Below are 22,413 nucleotides of genomic sequence, written 5' to 3'. Positions count from 1 at the left end.
ATAATTACTGAAGACCCCAAAGTTTTTCTTTATGTAAGTTATATCTATCAATATATGCCATAGTAGAAATAAAAATTGCTAAATACTTTAAATATTTATTAATTCTTTAAAAAATATAAACTCATTACATGTTAACCTGTAACATTTTTATAAAAATATGTTTTATAAAAGTGACATTCATTGTATTACTATTTTTGCAGAGCTGTTTGATGTCTAGCTTATCGAAGAAAACTAGATCTTCATTTGCTTCTGCATTTAAAGAATCATAATATGTTTTCTTGAAATATATAAAGATTATCTTTTAAGTTAAGATGTCCTACAGGTCTCAGTTTAACTGAAGCTGCACCCATTCAGTGAGTAAGGCTAGTAGCAATTGAGACAAATAATTTTCTTTCACCTAGTACAAAAAAAAAAATGAATTAATCTGGGAGGGGAAGAACTTCAGAGTTTCTGATCAAAGCAGAAATGATTACAATTTACATTCAGTCTGAGTCAATCAGGATTCAAATAGTGGTCAAATGGGGCTTGGCCTGGGACTTATTGGTGGCCAAGTAATAAGAATCAGGTTGGTTTTAGTTTAAAGTACAGTCCTCTCCCATTTCATCCAGGGTCATCTCCGATCATCCTGATCTCTACCTGGCCATCGGACCCAGATGGCTCAGGAGGGAAAGTGAAGTGGGTGACTTTGCCCAGCCCTCCCTCACTTACATCCAATTCACTTGTATGTCCTGGCATCCCCTCCTTGATGTCAGGGTCCTCCTCTTTGAGGAGGAACAAACAGTAACAACAATCCAACCTCTCATATAGAAGTATAGGTGGAAAAGAGAAGAGTATTTTAATAGGCAAATCAGATCTTAGTATTATAATGAAAATCATTTTGGTCCCACAGAAACTATGGGTCTTAAGCATCCCCAGGACCTACAGGCCACACACCTTATACCTGAGACTTTATATGTCGTGGAGTACAGGATGGCAAGGGTAATCACAGCTTAGAATTTTTGAAACAATAGAAAAGATAAGGAGATGAGTGGGGGAATCTATAGATTCCTATCTATAGAAGGAAGTTCCTATATTATCCATGAGGAGCAAACTAGCTGCATAGGTACTTCCCAGCATTTGAGGTTTGATCTAGGCAGAAATCTCATTGTGTTAGGCCAGAGCAGTCTTTTTATAAAGAGGACTTATTTATATATTTCTTTTATATATATATATATCTATAAATATTTATAAATTAAATAAATATAAAAATGTAAATAAATATATAATAAACATATTTTATATTATATATGATATATATTACAAATATTATATATAATACATGTAATATATATATATATATGTTTTTATATATTTATATATTATATTTCTTCAGCTACTGTGCAATAGATGTCACCCAATGGTTTAACATTAGGGTGTTATACAACAAAGAAGGACAAATAAGGGAACTTCAGATAACTGATTTCAATCACAGGTCATTACCTGTAAGGTGTATGAAATGAAGAGAGATCTTTTATTTACTTTTTGCTACAGCAGAATTCTCTGTGGGTTCCAGTTATGAATTCTTTAGGAGTTCTGAGGCTTCACACACACACACACACACACACACAATATATATATAATAATATGTATTGTTAATATTAAATATAATATATATTATATGTTAATATAATGTGTGTATATTCATGCCAATTATAACATAGCATAGTACAATATAATTTCTTCTTAAATAGGTCTCTGCTAGAGTAATGAGAATAACCTGAGTTTTCCATACATGGTCCTTTTCCTATTTTCTAATCATTTTTTTCTCTCTATTAGACTACTCACTCTTTTCCTGACCCTTCAAAGTGGCATGTATCACTATTTTAGTGAAACGCTCTCCCTCACAGTGTGCATTTTAAAAATTGTCTGTATTAACATGTTATATTCTTTTCCTTTTTTGGAATCAAGACTAAAGATTTTTTAATGTGATTTTCAGCTATATTAACTGCATAGTATATGAATAAATGTACTTTTTATGTTTTTATAAAAACTTTTAATTGGAACATTAATAGCCAGTCTTTGGAGTTTATAGAATTTCAGTTGACTGTGACAATATCAAAAGCTTCAGATGTGTTTACTGATATTAAGGTTCACTAATACAAGGTAAATAGCTTTCTATGAGTGTTTACAAGCCTTTCCACAACTTCAATAATTTCCAGTTTCTTTCTAGTCACTTCACTAAGTAATAAATGGCAGATTCCAATAAAGGGTGGCAGTGGAAATTCAATCATAAATTGTAATACAAACTCCTTAAGTCAAGTTTCAGATATTCTGGTAAATATGCTTAAAAAGGAAAAGAAGAAAGTCCAGGATGTATTCAATCTACAGAATATGAACAGGGGAGGAACGAGGCTTTCATTGAGCTCTTCCCCCTTATGTGGAGGTCCAGGGGATGACTCTTCAAAAGCATCAGTATCAAGCATAGCAAAACAGACTCACGAGGGCAGTTCTTTGGACTACAGATCTGGTTTTCACCGCAGGAAAACAGGTCAGTTAAATGAATTTCAGGTATTTCTAATGTCGATGATGACCTGCAAAATAGCTTTCTTCAGTTCAAAACATATAGGAATGCATGCAATAGCAAATTCTGTGTTGATATTCTTCTCTAATAACTCCTACATCTTTTACATTCTATTCCATTTGCTCAAGCTGCAAATTGAATTGAGAAATCCAGTGAATTAAGTTTTTTGCTTTTTATTCCCCCAATGAGCAAAGCCTAAATGGATTAAACTAACAACAAGATCTAAAAATGTCACTTGTCAAAGCCCTGATATGTGAATAGCTCAAAGTTAAGTGTGGCAAGTAATAAGAAATTGATGGCCAACCACATTGGCCTGATACTAGAGTTCCCAGGAGATGCAATGATAAAGGAAAGGTAAATAAATCGATATAAACAAGACTGTATGTTAAGAGAAAGTAATTAAAACCAGAAAGGAAGAAGGGAAGGAAAGAATGAAGGAACAAAGGAATGAACAAAGCAAGCATGGAGGGAAGGAAAGAAGAATGGAGGGAAGGAAGGATGAAGGGAAGGAAGGAGGAAAGGAAGAGAAAGGAAAGGAAAGGAAGGAAGGAAGGAAAGAAGAGAGAGAGGAAGGAAGGAAGGAAGGAAGGAAGGAAGGAAGGAAGGAAGGAAGGAAAGAAAGAAAAGAGAAGGAAAGAAATTTAAAGAAAGAAAGAAAGTTAGTTCTCTACAACTCCAAGGAAATTATTTAACTTGCTCTCCAGTTCTGAATCAGTACTAGCACTTACATGCTAAATATCTGAACCACTGGCTGATGTAAACTGACCGACATGACCAAGGAAAATGATATGGTAGACACCAGGAGTATCATGATCTCCTGGAAAGACTATTGAATTAGAACTAAGGAGGTTTGGGTTTGGACACTTGCTAGGTTGTTATTATTTCTATCTATTTGTCATGGGAAAATCATTTAACCTCTCATCTGTAAAATTAAAGATCTGGACTAGATGTCATCTGAAGTTCCCTCCAGTTCTAAACTTGTGATCCAATGATACTTTCCTCAGAGGTATGTCTTCTAAGCTGTTTAGAAATTCAGTTGCTTCCTTGCTTCCAGATTATGAATCACTGATGATTCCATCTCAGGTAGTTATTGTAGGCCATGGGGTATATTTTACCATATTTGACATTTAAAAGCCCTTCACAAACAGTCTCCAGACTTATTTCCTATTACTCTCCTTAACATAATCAGCTTTTCAAACAAACTTACCCACTTGCTATTATTCTGTCTCCTGTCTCCGTGGATAGGCTTTGGAATGCCTCTGGACTCATTTCTTCCTCTTAGTATCCTTTGCTTCCTTTAAAGCTTAACACACATACCATGTTCTCTTTCTTAATCCCCTAAATTGTGATACTTCATTCTCAAATAATTTGCATTTACTTACATGTATTTTTATATGTTATCTTTCATCTCCCCTTTCTCTTTGTCACCCTCCCCCACCCCCACAAGCTCCTCCTTGGAAAGAACAGTTATTATTTTTTAAAATTTTGTCTCTGTGCCCAGCCCTTCACTGGGTGCTTTGCATGTAATTGGTGTTTTTAGTATTTAATAAATGTAAATAAATGTACAAAATAGTATTACTTAATAATATAATAATAAGAATCAATGGGCCTTTCTTATCCACATATTGGATAAGGCCAATTCACCACTGTTTTTTTTTTTTTTTCCATTGTATCTTGTACCAAGAAATACTAAATAGATTATGCAAAAGTTATTTTTTTCTTTTTGTTTTATTTATTTTTTTTCATTATAAATTTTTAAAAATGTCATCTGTTTGGTAATTTAATTGTCAAATAACTTAAAAGTTTCTCATTTCTGGTTACTCAGGTCATGAGGTATTTATCAAAGAGACAAAAAGGATAAAGAAAAATAGGAGTCATTCTCTTTTAAATGGAGTCAATAGAATCTTATTCTACCACACTTCACTGTGATTCATATTGGCACAGTGAAAGATGTTATTGATGAAAACCACTGATGTCATTTTGATTTTCTACACAGGAAGCAATAGGAGAATTAGAGTGAAGTACTCTTTCAGTTTATTGTCTCAATTCCTGTAAATTGTCACATTCTTGTAAATTTTCTTATTATTCAGGATATCAGGGAAATGAACTGTGCTGGTTAATTAAGTTATTTTAGTTAATAGAAATTATCAATTTTCTAAGAATAGAAGAAAGTAAAATTTTTAAAACTAAAATTGAGGATAATTAAGTTTTTCTTTGTAATTCAGAAGGAATTTCAGGATTTTATATAATAATATCTAAAAATCATTCTAATAGTAAATTCTCATTGCCCTGGAGGTATGTATTTATGCTATTTGATTTAGAAAACTATTTTGAACAAAACAAGGAATAGGAGGAATTACAAAATATAAATATATGACTTTGATGACATAGAACTGAAGATCTAATGTACAAATAAAATTCATGCACCTGGGACAAAAAGGGAAATGACTAAGTTATCAGATATCTAATAAGCATTTGGTATCCAAGATATATTAATAACTCACAGACATATTTAAGAGTAAAAGTCATTCCCCAGTAGATAAGTGGCCAAAGGATTGGAAGGGTGGGTAGTTTTAAAAAAGAATTATAATCTATTAACAGCCCTCTGAAAAAATGTTCCACATTACTATGAGTAAGACAAATGCAATTCAAAACTGCTCTCAAATGTCACCTCACACCTTGAAAAACAGCAAAGTTGAGAAAATGGAAGCAGACAACAGTGGAGAGATCAAAGAAACATGGGTATATTAATTCATTGGTGGTGGAGCAATGATTTAAGTAGAATTACTTTGTAAAGCAATTTGGAATTATCAAAAGAGTAACATTTGAAATTCTTGCTGTCTAGGGGAGGGAAGAAGTAAAAATGTTACATTTTGAGTGAAAAATTCTACTAAGGCTTATGCCCTAATCTCCAAGGAGGTTATTGATAAGAAGAGAGACCCCATCTATACCAAAATATTTGTAGCAGTACTTTCTGTTATAAGAAAGAACTGGGAACAAAATAAATGCTCAGCAGTTGGGGAATGGTAAAACAAATTGTGGTACATGAATGTAATGGAATATTACTGAACTATAAGAAATGATGTATGTGATGAATATAAAGAAGCATGGAAAGTTTTACATGAACTCATGCAGAGTGAAGTAAGCAGAGCCAAAAAAATAAACATAAACCATGACTAAAACAAAGATGTCAATTAAATTTATTTTTTAAAGTAGAAAAAATCTGTGTGATATAGTATATAGAATACTGGAGTTGGAAGCAAGAAAACCTGGTTATATGTTATACTTTAAATACTTTCTAGCTTCATGAACCTGGACTTAACTTACATGTAATGCCCTAATTTTTATCACTTATAAAGTGGTGATAATAATAATATCTGTATTACATGAGTATCAAATAAGATGATGTCTATAAAATATTTTAGAAATCTTAAGATACTAAATAATATTAGTTACTGTTATTTGAGATCTCTAGTTAATAGAAGACCAAGTAACAGAGTTTTCAAAGAATCTCAGAGATGACCTCAGATTGACATTTCTCCAAACCATAACTGAACATTAATTCACTCAATGATAACCTGACAAAGTGATCCATCCTATGCTTAAAAACAGTGAGGAATGAAGAGGACTCTATATTGTATATTCTTAAAGCACTATATAAATGCTAACTATTGTTATTTTACCTTCATAGTTTTCCTGTTTCTCTTTGGGGCAAAAAAATTTGGAAAAAAATTTATTGAGTTGAAATTTGTCACTGTGAATTTTTTCCCCATCATTCTTAGTTGTTCCTTGGGGGAAACAAGTAAAACATATCTAATCCTATTTCAGATATTTAACATTTATCACATCTTCTCTTTTCCATGCTAACCATTCCTACTTGTTTTGACCTATCATCACCTGACATGGTTTCAGGCTCACTTGCCTTCCATGTTTCCCTGTTTGACATGTTCACCAATCTGTTAATGTACCTCTGAAAATGTGGCATCTAAAAGTGCACAATGTAATTAATTGTGCACAATGACCCGAACAGAACAAAGTTCAACAGGACAGCCATCTTTCTTATTCCAAACAATATGCTTCTATTGACTTAAACTAACATCATATTAATTTTTTGGCATCCATTTCATATTGTTGACTCATACTGGTAGTTCCACTGGGGAGATATGACTCACACTGAACTTAGAGCCCATTGAAACTCTTCAGGTCTTTGGTCACATGAACTGTTTCTAGCAACATCTCGTTGCATTTGCTGTCTTGATTTTTTGAACAGGAAGTATAAGACTTTTTTTTAGAAACCTTATTATGTCTAACAGACAACCTAGCTGCTGCATTAATATTCGTGCAGTTTTAAAAAGAACTATTGGAAAAAACCAGTGTGTTGGATAAATCCTGTGGAGGATTCACAGAAAGACATGGAAAAGAATCACATTTGTTGAAATGATGGAAGAGGTCCCATTACCAATTAAATCTTGGATCTCTCCAAATATTGAAGCAAGACTTCATGTTTATCCCTTAAGAGTTTTATCCTAAGTCCATAGGTCTAATTCATTAGGTTGTTTTGTGGGTCATAGTTCTGTCTTCCAACTTGTTATCTCTCACTAATTTGTATCATCTGCAAATGTGATTATATCATTTTATCCAAATCATTAATTTAAAATGTTTGATAAAATAGAATTAAGGAAAAGCCTTTGGATACTTCACTAGTGACCATCTTCATAGTTGATATCTATCCATTAATTATCACTCTTTGTGTTAAGGGTTCTTAATTTGTTGTCTATTAACTTTAAAAATATATTTTGATAACTTTTATTGTTATTCAGTCATTTCAATTGGGTTCAACTCCTCATGACACTATTTGAGATTTTCTTAGCAAGGATACTTGAAAGGGCTTTCCACTTCATTCCCTTCTTCAGCTTATTTTACTGAAGAAATGAGGAAACTGCAGCTAACAGGATGAGGTGACTTTCACAGGATCATAAAGCTAGTAAGAATCTGAAGCTGAATTTGAACTCAGAAATAAGAATTTCCTAGGCCTAGCATTATCTACTTTGCTACCTAACCTGCTCCCATTTTGAAAACTACATTTCAATACAAAATAATATAAATACAAAGTTAAAAAAATAGAATTTATAATAAATATGATGTAATCCTATACATTTTATGCATTTAAATATGTTATTCTAAAAAGAGAAAAATGATAGAAAAATTATCAAGGGCTCCTCACCTAGATAATTAGTTATTTCCATATTTGCCTAAATGTACTATCATCTAGCCTAGCAGTTTTCATATTTTTTGATCTCAGGATATCTTTATAATCTTGAAAATTAGTGAGGGAAAAAAGTAAACTATCAAGGGCTCCCCAAAGAACTTTTTGTCAGTATATCCATCAATATTTAAAATATTTAAAATTAAGACATCTAAGTATTATAATAAAAATAGTTTTGATCTTGAAGTTAAGTAAGCTTTCACTAGGAGAACTCCCTATTTAAGAAAAAACTTCTGGAAAAAAGAGAAATAAATTTGGCAAGAATTAAGTTTAGGCTATTTTATAGTATCATAATGTCAAAATGGAAATATCATAAGGATATTTGTGGTCACTCCTTTAAAAAATTAGAGAAGAATGAGATTGGGTACCTTTCACAAATGGGATGGCAGGACTAGTTCTTTCCCAAATAAAATATTGGAGGCTATTTTAAACTAACTCTAAACTGGGCTTGGTCCAATCACACATTTAGGTTTTAAAATATATTAGGTACTCTAATCATTAGGATTTAAAAGATTATACTTTAGAAGGATACACTTGAAATATAAAAAGAATAAAAGTTATTCCTGTCTATTTCCATAATCACCAGGTCAGGAGAGCACTTTAAAGACATTACATATTTAGCATTTAGTGAGCCATAAAAAAAGTTTAGTTTTACTGCTACCAGTCAATCTTTGATGTTTTTCACAGGCAATGGAAGCTTAGTAGTATTCTTCTGACAGTCTTTTCTTCTCTAATCCAAGCTGGAGAAAGAGACTTCAGCTAAGAGCTATCTAAATGCAGAAATGACCATTCCTTCCCTAATGGGAGGATACTAAGCTTCTATAGTAGAGGCCACCACAAAATATAAAACTAGATAATTTTGATGCTATGAAATTGAAAAATTTTGTAAAAACAAAATAAATGTGAATAGGACAAAAAGGAAAGCTACCATCAGGAAAAAATCTTTGCATCAGCAATTTATAATACAAAAGGGACTTACCAATTAATAACAAATATATGAAGTATTGCTCCAAATCACTAATAATAAAAGAAACACAAAACAACCCTGAAGTTCCACATCAGACTTATCAAACTGACAAAAATTGTAAAAGATAAGAAGAATCAGAATTAATGTTGAAAGGGCCGTAAAAAGAAAGGGACAGTAATGCTATCTTGGTAGAACTGCTATTGGTTCAGAGATTCTAGAAAATAATTTGAAATTGTGCTAAAAAACAAACAAGTAACCAAAATTCCTGTATTCTTTGACCTAGATATGTCAAAGCTAGGTATACATACCTAGACAGAAAGACCGAAAATCCTATACACCAACATATTTAAATTAGAACTTTTTTTGTAATAGCAAAGAATTAGAAACAAAATATAGATTTAGTTGAGCTACATTAAAGTAAGCAAAGACCATTGAGGAGTGCCCTTAGTAACAGGCATAGAAAAGGAGAGTCTCTGTAGAGAAAAAAAATTGACAGGTTTATAAGACTGCTTTTATTTGGGAAGATCAAATTTGGGATTTGTTTTGGTGTGATGCTTCTGGTATATATTATTTCTTATTTCTTTTTGATCAGTAAACTTTTATTGAGTGTCTGCTCTGTGTAGAATACCATGCCAGGTGCTATAACTATAAAGAGTTATGAGATATGTACTGTGCCTCAGAGGGACCTACACAATAATAAGGATGACAGGGCATATTCAAGATAACAATACAAGATAGAGTTACCTATATCAATTGGACTCATGGCCCTTGACAATTACAGATTGAGTTTATCTGGTGCAGAGAGGAGAAGGAGCAACTTGTTTCAGTAATGATTTCTGTAACTTGTTTTATTACTCCCACCCGCAATTTTCCCTCTCAGAATATCAGATTTTGGCTTATATCTAAAGGATTATAATTCACCTGTAATCATTCAGACTAATAAGATGCATAATATGTATGGGACAGAGTTTAATTAACCTATCCAAAATATACAGGATGGACATTTACTGAACCTCTCAAAAGTACAAAAGAAAACTGTCTTCCTCTTTCCAGAAGACATTGAGGAAATCAGTGCTGAAGATATCAGTGTAAATATTAAGCACTTTCAGGTTCTTTCTTAATTCACATACTCCAATTTAGATGTACCTTGGATCCCATCCCCTCACAGATGGTCCCTTCCATCATTTCTTCTTTAATCTTCAAAATCTTTTTACTGATGCTTTTCCTGCTGCCTACAAATATGCCCAATTCACCCCCATTCTAAAAAAAAAAAAAGCTTTAAAAAAGATCCCTACATACCCTCAAGCTGTCATCTTCTATGTCTCCTCTTCTCTCTCACTGCCTTAATTCAACTTTCATCATCTCTCCCCTGGATTACAGCAACTGCTTACTAATTGGTGTCTTTGCCTTAAGTCTCCCTCCTTTTCACTCCATCCTTTGCCTAGCTGCCAAAGGAATTTTCCTTAAACACAAATCTGACCCTGTCATTGCCCTACTCAATAAACACCAGTAAACTTGCAACTGCCTCTAGGATAAAATGTAAAGTCTAATGTTTGACTTTTCAAAGCTTTTCAAAATCAGCCCTATTTTTTGTACAGTATTTTTCTCCATCACTTTCTTATGCCCAATCAATAAAATGATAAATTAAGCCTTAATTTGTAGCATTTGCTAATCTCTGATGTACAAATATGATGAAAATTTAACAATTGGCTCTTGAGAGCTTATTCAATCTAGCTCTAACCTACATTTTTCTCAGACCTCATCCTTCTTGATATCTTTGAAGCACTTAACATTGTTCAGCACCCTCTCCTTCTGCATGGTCTCTGTTTGCTGGGTTATGTTTCTCCATCTTTCCATAAGCCCTCCACCCCTCTGTCTACTCTTATGATTCACTGTATCATTCTCACTAACAGCAGGTTTCTCAGAGTCTCTGTCCTGGGGCCTATTGTCTTCTGTATTTATACTCTGTCACATGCTGTTATCACCAGCTCCTTATTCTCATTCATCCCACACTGCTCCTCAGTGACCAAATCTTGCTAATTCTATTTCCAAATTATCTTTCCTTTTTTAATTAAATTTTTATCCTTTCCACTTAACCAAAATCTGCCTCTTCTCTCTCCTTCTATACTTCTGTACCAGTTGGGAGAGTATCAGAGAGTACCTAGAATCAGGCACATGAGGATGATACTGGAGATTGAGCTGGTGGCCAAAGGATAAATTGCTGGGGGTTCGAACAAATTAGGGTGCAAGGACCAAAGTTGAAGCAGTCTCCAAAATGTTGGGTTGCCTGGTGAAGAAACTATGGCAAGGAAAGGAAAAGGAGGCATCAGGACCATGATGTTGGAATCAAAATCAAGCAGAGCAGTTTGTGACATGGATCTAATCCATCTTTCATACAACTATCAAACTGATCTTCATAAAATTTAATCCTGTTATTCCCCTGCTTAATAAGTTCCAATATCATACACACATCCCTGAACCTTCTTATATCTCCAGGATCAGATATACATTCCTTTCCTTGACAGTGAAAGTCCTTCACAACCTGTGATAGTACAATGGAGAGAGCATTAGATCTGAAGTCAGTAAGATCAGAATTCCAATCTGGCCTCATAAACTAGGTAAATAAGTGAACCTGGGCAAGTAAGTTAGCCTCTGTTTGCCTCGGTTTCCTCAGATATAAAAAGGGGATAATAGCAACTATTTTGCAAGGTTAGTATGAGGGACAAATAAGATAATATTTGTAAACTCTTTTACAAACCTAAAAAATAAAAAAATTTAAAAAAAAACTATGTAAATGCCATTATTCCTTTTTTGGTTGATTGATTGCTCAATTAAATTCCTAGAAAAAAAAGCTGTCTGTGCCCATTCTCTTTACCTTTTTTAATTTACTTTCAATCACTCCTTAGGCCTTTGTTGTCTAGCTTTCAGCCTCATCACTCAACTGAAATCACTCTCTCCAAAATTACCAGTCTTCTCTTTATTGCCAAATCTGATAGTCTTATCCAGCAGTGTAGTGATAAATGTTTAACAATCAACTCTCCTAGTCTTATCCAGCAGTGTAGTGATAAATGTTTAACAATCAACTCCCCACCAGGGAGGAGGGATATACTCAAGACACAATTTTGAGTTTAATTTGCCTTGTAGTTAGAAAATACAGGGAATAATAAGAGGTTAGATAGGGGTGCATTTAACCAATGTGTCTCTAAATCCAACAGAGATATCTAAAGCAAGATCTTGCAAGGATGGTATCACATTCCTTACCTTAAAAGGAAAGTAAATCTGCAAAGCTTTGGTAGTTGGTCTTTTGCCAAGGCCAAAATCTTCCTATTCCTGCCTACTGACAAGTAAGACAAAGTAAGGCAAGTAAGGCAAAATGGCAATATATGATCATGTATGAGTCTTCTTCCTTAAATTCAAAGTTCTAGAAGTCACAAGCTATGTTGGTATGGTTACTTTTGAATGGGGCCTCATTTGTGCTTTATGCAATGAGACATCTCATAAGAACTTTATGATGAGCTTGGTATTTAAGGATATATATGGTTTTGAGGTAGTGGCCCAGACTCTCACTTATATAGTGAAAATGGATTAGCTTGCTTCCTGTCTCTTGGCTCCATATTTCAAATATAAGATATTTAGAAACTTGAGTCACCTGACATTTTCTAGCTTTCTAAAGAATTTGGCTTTAGAATAACTCAAAGAGTGTACTCATTGGAAGGATTTTTTCCCCTTCATTTGCTAGAAGAGATAAAGAAGGATAAATCAAGACATACACTCAATTCTTTCATAAGTTATTTCTAAATCTCATTATTTTCAGCATTTCTATGCTGGCACGATGGAGTATTTTCCAAATCCCAGTGGATCAAAAATGCTATTTTCACTTTCTACCTTGGCAGCATAAAACAGTGAATAGCAGTGATTTTTCCTCTTTCTGCATGGCTGCCTTCCAAAGCTGCTGAATTGCATTCTACCATTGAAACTGGTTTGGAAACAAGGGGACCCTGAAGTAATGAATCCTTTGCTCAACATACTTGGTGCATAGCATTGTTTATAGATGGTGTTGGTGGTGATGAAAAATGGTGGCCCTATCTTCCTCACCAGAATTAGCAATCACTCATTTTTTATCATTGTTAAATGAAACAAATACTAAAATGACCTGTCATGATCTTCAATGCCACAAACTAGCAACCCATTTTAGGACATTTCCCTATGGCAAAATGGAAAGAATCCTGTTCACTATTTTCCAAGAAAATTTATGAGATCTATGCCAATGCAGAAATAGCCTCTGAGACTCAGCCCAAGCCTTTGCTTTTCAATTTTTTCCCTCCTCCTCCTCCTCCTCCTGCTCTTTTTCCTCATTCTCTTCCTTCACACAACCCACTCCATCTCTGTTTGACCCTCCTGCTTTTTCTCCTATCCAACAGTGCTGGATAATTTTCTCCCATCCTGAATTAAACTGTTACTAGCAAGACTTAGACTTTGGTTTTTCTTTGGAGAATAAATTAAGTTTATTCTAATAGAAAAATCACTGGAAAAAATAATGGAAACTGTTTTATGAAGTCCAAGTACAAATGAGGTGAAGTTTTTTTTGGAAAATAGTATTCTATTAGAAGAGAGGAATTGTGGGTATGTTTTCATTGTCACTGGATATTTCTCTAAGCAACAATGTTAAGCAACAGTAGATTCACATGTAGATTGATAATGATCTCGTAATTATAATACACTGATTTTTTTTTAAATTGAGTTCTTATAAAATTGAAAAAATTAGGGAGCAAAATGGGTCACTTTGTAGAGAAAAAAAATCAACCTTGATGCAGAATTTGAGTATATTAAATTTTTCAATATGCTGTTAAGATAGCACATGAATAATTTATTTTAAGATGCTGACCAGAATACAATCATTTGATAAAAATTTATTATAAAAATCTATTATGTGCCAGATACTGTGTTAGGCACTGGGGATACAAAAAACAAAAGCTCTCAAGAAGTTTAAAATCTTAAGAAGATATAATATGTAAATAAATATCTACAAAGCAAGTTATATATATAAGATAAACAAGAAATAATTAACAAAGGCACTAGAATTAAGAGGAATTTGAAAAGGCTTCCTATAAAAGATAGGATTTTAGTTGGAACTTGAAGGAAGAGAAGCCAGGAAGCTAAGATGATATTCCAAGTGTGGGGACAACCAGAGAAAATTCCTGGAGCTTAAAGATGAAGACTCTGGAGAATCCAACAGAGTACCGTGAAAAGAAAATGGACTTATGGTCGAAGAACTTTGTTTCAAACCAAATTCTAGGGTCAGCTTAGAAGTCAATGGCACTGAATCAAAGATTACATAGTGGGGAGTATGGAGAAGAATGGAAAAGGGTGATGGGCAGACTAGGCTATGATATACTTTCAACCCCAATTAGAGTACTTTATATTTTATTCTGGAAATGTACATGAATTTAATAAATCCATTTTGGGAAAGAGTAAAGAAGGATTATTGTCAATTTTTATTGTTATTTGTATTGTTGCATTATCATAATTATATTGTTATTGTCCGTCATTGTTGATTACTATTGCTATTATCAATTTCCGCTAATGATCTAAGTCAAAATTGCATGTAGAGAGCTAGTCAATTTGACTATCATTTACCTTGAGAATGTCCACTGTATTTCCTAAGGTTATAAATGAGCCTCTTTCCTTCTCTCCCAACCTTTTGTTGAGTATGGATTCTTTCACATTTCTTGTGTTAAAAGAAAATGAAACAGGATCCACGGTGCACCAGAGAGCCTGTGTTCTGTGTAAGGCTTGTAAACCATCCTGACAAACCAGAAGAAAGGGCTTTTGTTGTTATTATTGTTGTTTGAATTAAATATCTGCTTTGGTTTTATCAAAATAATAAGGCCAGTTCACCACCTCCTTTTGCAAAGAGTCATATTGTTCTATTTAAAATAGCAACAGTGTTGGTTTGTTGGGTTGTGTGTGTGTTTTAATGTTCCCTGACTGCATATTCCAAATAGTCACCTGGAACCAGTCAGTATTCAAAGAGTCCTTAGTGACTCATTTTGTCCTTTAACTGTTTCAGATGCTAACAGAACGGGTTCAGCCACTCTCCCAGGTGATGTCATTGGAATTTTAAAAAGTGAATTGAGAATTCAAGCCTTAAGGTTTTTTTGGCTCTTGCTTAACAACAGGTATTTCACCTGTTTGTAACATAAATGTCACAGTGCGTTGTACATAGTAGGCAATTAGTGATTGTTTCCTAAATTGAATAGAAGCTAATTAACTTTTATTACTTTTTTTGGACTTCTTATGAGTCAGTAAATACTATTGAAGCAATTCCATTTTCAGGAACTGTACTAAGCACTGGGAATATTAGGACAAAGGCAAAGATGGACTCTGTTCTCAGAGAGATTACATTGTGAAGGGAGAAACAGCACACATAGTGGAATAGGAGCAAAGAAGGGACACTTTTGTTCCCCATAATGATATACAGGGTCATAGGAGAATCTATTCTTAGAGGATTAGTTCAACACACCACTTCCAGAAAAGATGGCAGAATAAATTTCAAGAGAAAGCATACATTCAGCAGCAAGGTGGTTGAGAAAAACAGGAGTAGGGAGCAGAAAGAAGCTACTGAAATAGTGTGTAGGGACAACTGAAATAATAGATCAGGTGAGTTAATCAACAACACTTTGGGGAGAACACAAGGATCTGGGATGGAAACTCTCTAAATTATACCTCTAGGACCATTCCATTGCATTAGTATCACGCTAGTATTAACCACTATTTACAACTTTGTTTCTATGGGAAAATTACATTCTGAATTCTAACTTGGGAAATCAAGAATGCGTCTCCTCCCAAACATCTGACACTGGAATGAAGACCCCAACAAAACCTTCACCTTCCCCAGGCGATAGGAATTAAGAGTCATTTATTCAGTCTATCAATAAATATTTATTTACAATCTCTAGTATATGTCTCGTAACCACTCTGCTTCAGTTTCCTCATTTGTAAAATCAGGAGAATAATACCTAACTCCCAGGGTTGCTGTGAAGTTCAAATGAGAGAAGATTTGTGAAGTGCTTTTACAAACTTAAAAGCACTATATGAATGCTATTATTATAACTATTATTTTATTGTATTAATCTAATTGCTGTAAGGGATAGTCAGAAGTATAAATTAAGTAAGTGTTTTTGGCGAGAAGTAAGGGGTTATTTTAGTGGCAGCAACTTTGGCAGCAATAACATTTATTGTTCTAGTGCCCCTATATAAGCCACCTAAAAAACACATTAAGTTCCAGGTAGCAGGGCAGGCAACTGAGGAGACACCCTAGCTATGAAGAATAAAGTTAGGATAAAGTCTGAGCAGCTGTTTGGGGTATCTGGGAAGAATGTAAAGGAGATAAAAGGACATAGGCAGCATTTGGGAAATGTGGTGATGGGCAACAATGGGTAGGGGTTCCATCAGTTGGAAAATCACAATTAAGCCAGTCTTTTAGCAGATGATAGGAAATTCTCCAAGCAAACAAGTGGTTGGTATTGGTGAGGTTGGAAATTTAGATAAGGAGAACCTAACTCTAATAGCTGAGGTGAAGGATATTTCTGGAGGAATAATATATGAATATAACAAGATCCTATACTAGGAAAATGAGAATATTCAATGAGATGTTGAGAAAGATTTAGGCAAGGGAGAGGAGAGAACAAGACAAGGGCTGGTTTTTTTTGATGTTTGATTATGATGGACAAGATTGAAGCCTAATTCTTTAAAATGGATTAAGCAAACATGAACTGTTTGATGCAGAGACTCTAGAACTTTGATTATTTCCTTTGTGTTAATGATAGGAATGAGTCTTCCTGGTTCCAAGCCCAGTGTTCTATTAACTGAGCTATCTGGTTAAGACCTTAGCTTAAAAAGGCCAAGATCTTCCACTACATCCATACTCATCACCAGTCATCTTAACCTATATCTTGCCATGATCACTGAATGATCCTGGAGAAAAGAGTGAGACTGGTGACTTTGCACAGCCCTGCCTCACTTAAAATCCAGTTCACTTGCGAATTAGCAGCACCCCCTGATGTCATTAGCCCTCTTTGAGAATGAAGGATGAACAATAACAACTCTTTCCTAATTTTCTCTACTTTAAAAAAATCTTTCTAAAAAATGCCTATATTTTTCTGTTTCTCCCTCTTTTGATCTTCTTTTCATAATTTTTGATCTTTAGAATGAATACACTGGTTCCTACCCTGCTAACAAGTATATCCAGAACGCTCTCATCATTAAACAACCTTCATTTGATCCTCAAGACATTTTTAGTAGCTGTCTTCCTTCTCACAGCCAGACTCCTCGATAAAAACTGTTTTAAATTTTGCTTCCACTTTCTCACCTCCTATTTCCTTCTCAACCCCTTCTTGTCCAGTTTCCCTTCCTACCATTTTATTAAGGGCTTGATATGTCCCTGAAGTTCTGAGAATTGGGAATACAAAAAAAGGCAGAGAACAAGTCCCTGCACACAAAGTTCTTTCATCATAATGGGAGAGACAAAAAGTTAATAACTGACTATGTATGGGATGAAAGAATAGCTTGAGAGCATTCTGAGAGGGGAAGGCATTATCAGATAGAGGGGATCAAAAAGAACCTTGACATCTATATAGATCCAATAGGAAGTCCTTTGGGCTGGTTTATAGACCCATTGATTTTGTAGTGTCTGAAGAAGAAATCCAGCATTGCCGGATCTTAGCATACTCTAAGAAGACTGGACAGATAGGAAATAGCCAGACTATGAATAGTGTTCTATGTCAAACAGAAGTTTATATTTAATTTTAGAGGTAATAGGAAATCACTGGAGTTTCCTCAGCAGAAAGATAGCATAGGCAGATCTAAGCATTAGAAAAATCAATCATCTTTGAATATAAGTGGAGAGTTGAAGCTAGGAGACACGTTAGAAGGATATTAAGTCCAGGTCTTGAGCTAAGTTCACGGTGGTGTGATTGGAAAGAAGAAATGCTATGGTAGTAGAAATAACCATATTTGTCAGTGAATTGGATATGGAGTGAGTGAGAGTAAGGAATTGAAAATGACTCTGAGCTTGTAACTCTGGGTAACTAAGAGTATCATGGCAGTGATAAAGAAGTTAGAAAGAGGGAGGGTTTTTGGTGGCAAAATAATGAGTTCTATTTTGAATGTGTTGAATTTGAGATGCCTCTGGAATATATATAGTTAGATTACCAAAAAGAAATTGGTGATGCATGAGTATTGCCCAGAAGAAAAGCTAGGGCTGGATATATGTAGTTCTGCCAATTAACCTCCATAAAAAATGATAACAGAACCTCTGAGAGCTAATGAGATCATCAAGTAAGGTAGCCTAGAATGAAAAGAGAAGAAAGTCCAGGATAAATCCTTGAGGACACCTATTATCAGTGGGCATTGCATGATAAAGGACTATCCTAGGAGACTGAAAAGAACTATTCCGAAGAACCAGAAGAGAGATGCAAAAATCTATCAAGGATAGAGAATCCAGGAGAAGAAGGTAATTAAGAATATCAAATGCTATGGAGAGATAAAGAAGAATGAAAGCAGATTTTTTAAAATTACATTTCACATTTAAGAGATAATATTAGCAATTAAGAAGCAACTTTGGAAAGAGTCGAATTAAGTTGAATGATGAAGCCAAATCGTAGAGGGTTTAAAAGATAATGAGAGGAAAAGTGCAGGCATGAAGTTTAGAAAGTTTTTTTCAAATTTAGCCAGAAAAGGGAGAATATTAAAGAACTCTAGATAGATTGGTTGGATCAAAATGAGGTTTGGTTAAAAATTGATTAAACATGGGCATGTTTATAGATAACAGGGAAAGAGTCAGAAGATTGAGAGAGGTTGAAAATAAGAGAAAGAATAAAGATCATAATAAGACAACTGCTTGAAAATTCAGAATGAAATAATACTCAAGATTCATGTAGAATGATTGGCTTTGGCAAGAAGGGCCAGCTTTTTATTTGAGATTAGAGTTGTCTAAATAATGGAAGATGAGGAGAGAAGAGGACACTCTCTTTGAATGGTCTTCAGTTGAAAGGGGTAGAGAGGAGAACAGGTTCCATGGGAGACTTTTTGATATGGTTTATTAGGTTTCCTTATTTCTTTCAACCCCATTTAGCCATACAGCTCCATTGTTCAGTGGGTGGGAACATAGCCTAGGTATCCTTCAACTCTTTTAAGACTCATTTAGTTTAGATATCTCTCTAGATTCAATAGGAAATCTCTTTAGATTAGATTATGGACTTGGTTATGTTTGCCACTAGAAGACCCTGAGATTTGAGTGAGCCTTATACCACTGAGGAGGAAGAGAGCATCTTAGCCTCCTGAGGGGAGGAGAACCTCATGAGCTTTGGAAGTTCCAGAGGATTTTGGACTTTTCATCTGCTAAATGGCATCTTAGTAGCATCCCCAGAACAACTGGCCAGTGTCTTCATCAGAATGCTAGAATAGCATGGATGAGGAGCTGAGGAAAGCAGAGTGAAGATTCCCCAAAGATTACAGTAATGTTATGTGTAAGGATGCTTGTATTAAGGACTTGCAGCCATCACGAACTATTCTTTGTCACATGTACTGTAAGACTGAGCCCAGTTCTCCCTAAACTTATTATATATTTGTGGGGAATGGCTGAATGAAAAAGCATTTGTGCTCAGAACATGTAAAACGCTATGCTAAATGGCTGAAAAAGTGAATAAAAAAGTAAACAATCCCTTTCCTAAAAGAGTTCCCTTCCAGTGGGGGTAGACAGTATAAAAGGAAGTTTTCAGTTTCAAATCAGACTAAAAGGTCCCACAGTCCTTAGGATGCAGCAGCAAAGCAGATGATAGTCTCTTCTTTCATGTCTTTTCCACTAATGAAACTACATAATTTCTAGTGTTGAGTTGAATACCAATGAATTTGGTGGCTAGAATTTTCTGAGTCTTCAATAAATGTCTGTAGCACTTTTTCTTTTTCTTTTTTTTTTTTTCCTTCAGTGCAAGGGAATGGAAGGGAAATAAGTCATTACTAATTGAAAAAAATTAAATTGAGGGGAAAGCTTTACAACTGGAGGGCACATTAGAAATTATCTAATCCAACACCCTTACTCTACAGATGAGAAAACATAGGATCAGTCATTTTAAATGACTTGCTCAAAGTCACATAATTATCAAGTGTTGAAACTGAAACTTGAATTCAGCTCTTCTTACTCCAGATCACTCTATCTTGCTAATGTACCATGCTACCTTCAGAGAAGTGCTTGCTAAGAATTTCATGTATTTCAAATAGAATAAGTAGGATTTGAACCCAAAATCCCTGGCTATAAATTTGGGTCAAGAGGATCCCACCCAAAAGGATAAGAAGAGCATAAATCTGGTTTTATTCTAATCTGATGTTTGCAGTAGTTTTTCATTTTTATCTTCTAGCTACAGATAATCTCTTTATAATGCCAAATTCCCTTTTTAAAATCTTCAACTATAAAAATCTCCATTCTCCTCCTAGGATTGAAAAAGTTGGGAGAAAGCCTTTATTTCTGAACAAATGTTATGAAACTTACAAAGAGAGTTATAAGTAAAGTATGAAATTCATTCCTCATAATTTAAATATTTTCATAACTTTTCAATTTTTTATATATTTAATGAATGTTATATATAGAAAATTTTTCATATACTTTTACAACTTCATGGTTTTCATAGCTTTCTCTTTCCAGTGGCGATTTCAGAGCATCTATTATATCCATTATAACATAGCTCCTTTTCATCACAATTTAATGTAAACACCATTGTTTAAGCTTTGTAATGGTTTATTCACTTTAATCATCAGTGAATACAATGTTAGTTTTCCATCATTAATCAAAATTTGATGTTCAAATTAATATTATGCTGTTTTCCATTTGTTCATTTGTACAATTAACCATTCGTTTAGCCTGAGAATGATTAGACCTAAGAATTAAGGCAATCATCTACAGAAAGAAAATCTTTCATTCAGACAAGTATTTTTGGAAAATTCATTTAAGTAGTTTCATAAGCAAGATCAACCAAATGGGTTTCATTAAGTCATTTTTTGTTGCATATATAACATGCAATTTTTTATGTATTTATTTTCAAGAAAGCATTGGTACAGTGTTGTTACAGTTTTAATAATTGCATTTTCTCATATTCTGTGGATATTTTCTATGTTATTGGGATTACAGAAGAAAAAATGTTGTTAGTATTGTGTAACTACAAAGTTGACATTTAAAGAAAGATACACTGAAATTATTTTCTTATTCTTTTCTTTAGCTGGAAAAAAAATCTGATGGTCTTTTACTTCTCTCCATGAAGTTACTCTCCATAACATAGTTGTTTGGATACATTGATTTTGTTGATTAGTAAGCAATCGTTATGAGACCTATAAGGTCATGGGTTTGATTTCCTTTTAGATTATTTCACTTCACATACAATGTGTCTGAAAAACTACAAAACCTAAAACTGCATTTATCTCACAAAAAACATCTTGTTTACTGTTGATCACAGTATGTATGGGTTCAATTATCCACTTCATTAAGACATTTATTAGGTGTCCACAGCATACCAAGAGCTGTACTGGATGCCGGAGATTGTTGTTGTTTGTTTTTGGTCATGTATAACTTTTTGTGAGAGACCATTTGGGGTTTTCTTGGCAAAGATCCTAAAGTGGTTTGCCATTTCCTTCTCCAGCTCATTTTACAGATGAGGAAATTGAGGCAGGTTTAAGTGACTTGCTCAGGGTCACATAGCTAGTAAATGCGTGATGCTATATTTTAACTCAAGAAGACGAGTCTTCCTGATTCCAGGTCTGATTCTCTATCTACTTAATTTCCCTAATTGTTGGAGATACAGATATAAAAATGAGAAAGTCTCTGCCTTGAAGGATCTGATGTGACATTCCCGAGTAAACTTAAAAAGCAATAGGTCTCTGCAAAGTGCATCTTGACTTAGAAAATCACACTTTACCATCCTCTATGTTTTATTGTATTTTTATTTATTTAATTTCCCTAATTGTTGGAGATACAGATATAAAAATGAGAAAGTCTCTGCCTTGAAGGATCTGATGTGACATTCCCGAGTAAACTTAAAAAGCAATAGGTCTCTGCAAAGTGCATCTTGACTTAGAAAATCACACTTTACCATCCTCTATGTTTTATTGTATTTTTATTTATTTTGTTCAACTTTTCCCAATTACATTTTAATCTGATTTGGGCTACACTGAGAGTGTTACTTTCTAAATGATTATCAATTTGATATTCTACTATACATAAGTAAATAATAGTATAATTTATAATATAAATAGATTAATAAATATAATAGTTAAAATATATATACAGTGACATTGGGAAGAGATGTTGGGGAATCCAGAAAATCTCTTTAAGAGAAAGACAGTTGAAGTACTTGAAGGAGCTAGGTGGGTTCAAAGGGGACGAACAATGAGTATTAGCATTCCAGACATGGAGATCTGTGGTATAAAAGCACGAAAACAGGTGATGGAATATCATGTAGGAGGAAAAACATATAGCCCATCTTGGCTAAAATATAGAGAGCATGAGAAGAAACATGTAATCAGCCTAGAAAGATAGTCTGAGGCCAGACTACCAATGCTTTAAATGCCAGA

General features: G+C 34.0%; 1 protein-coding gene across 7 annotated transcripts in view; it reads left to right on the top strand.

The window, feature by feature from the left end:
• The window catches only part of KIF6 (kinesin family member 6), a 463,312-nt gene that overhangs the window by 227,285 nt on the left and 213,614 nt on the right, over positions 1 to 22,413 (top strand). For all 7 annotated transcript variants that reach the window (XM_051996888.1, XM_051996884.1, XM_051996886.1 and 4 more), the window contains exon 13: positions 2,306 to 2,527. In XM_051996888.1, the coding sequence (XP_051852848.1) occupies positions 2,306 to 2,527 (222 nt within the window). The remainder of the gene's footprint in view (positions 1 to 2,305; positions 2,528 to 22,413) is intronic.

The sequence above is a fragment of the Antechinus flavipes genome, chromosome 4 (assembly GCF_016432865.1).
Source record: "Antechinus flavipes isolate AdamAnt ecotype Samford, QLD, Australia chromosome 4, AdamAnt_v2, whole genome shotgun sequence".
NCBI lineage: Eukaryota > Metazoa > Chordata > Mammalia > Dasyuromorphia > Dasyuridae > Antechinus > Antechinus flavipes.
This window is presented reverse-complemented; position numbering and strand designations above follow the sequence as displayed.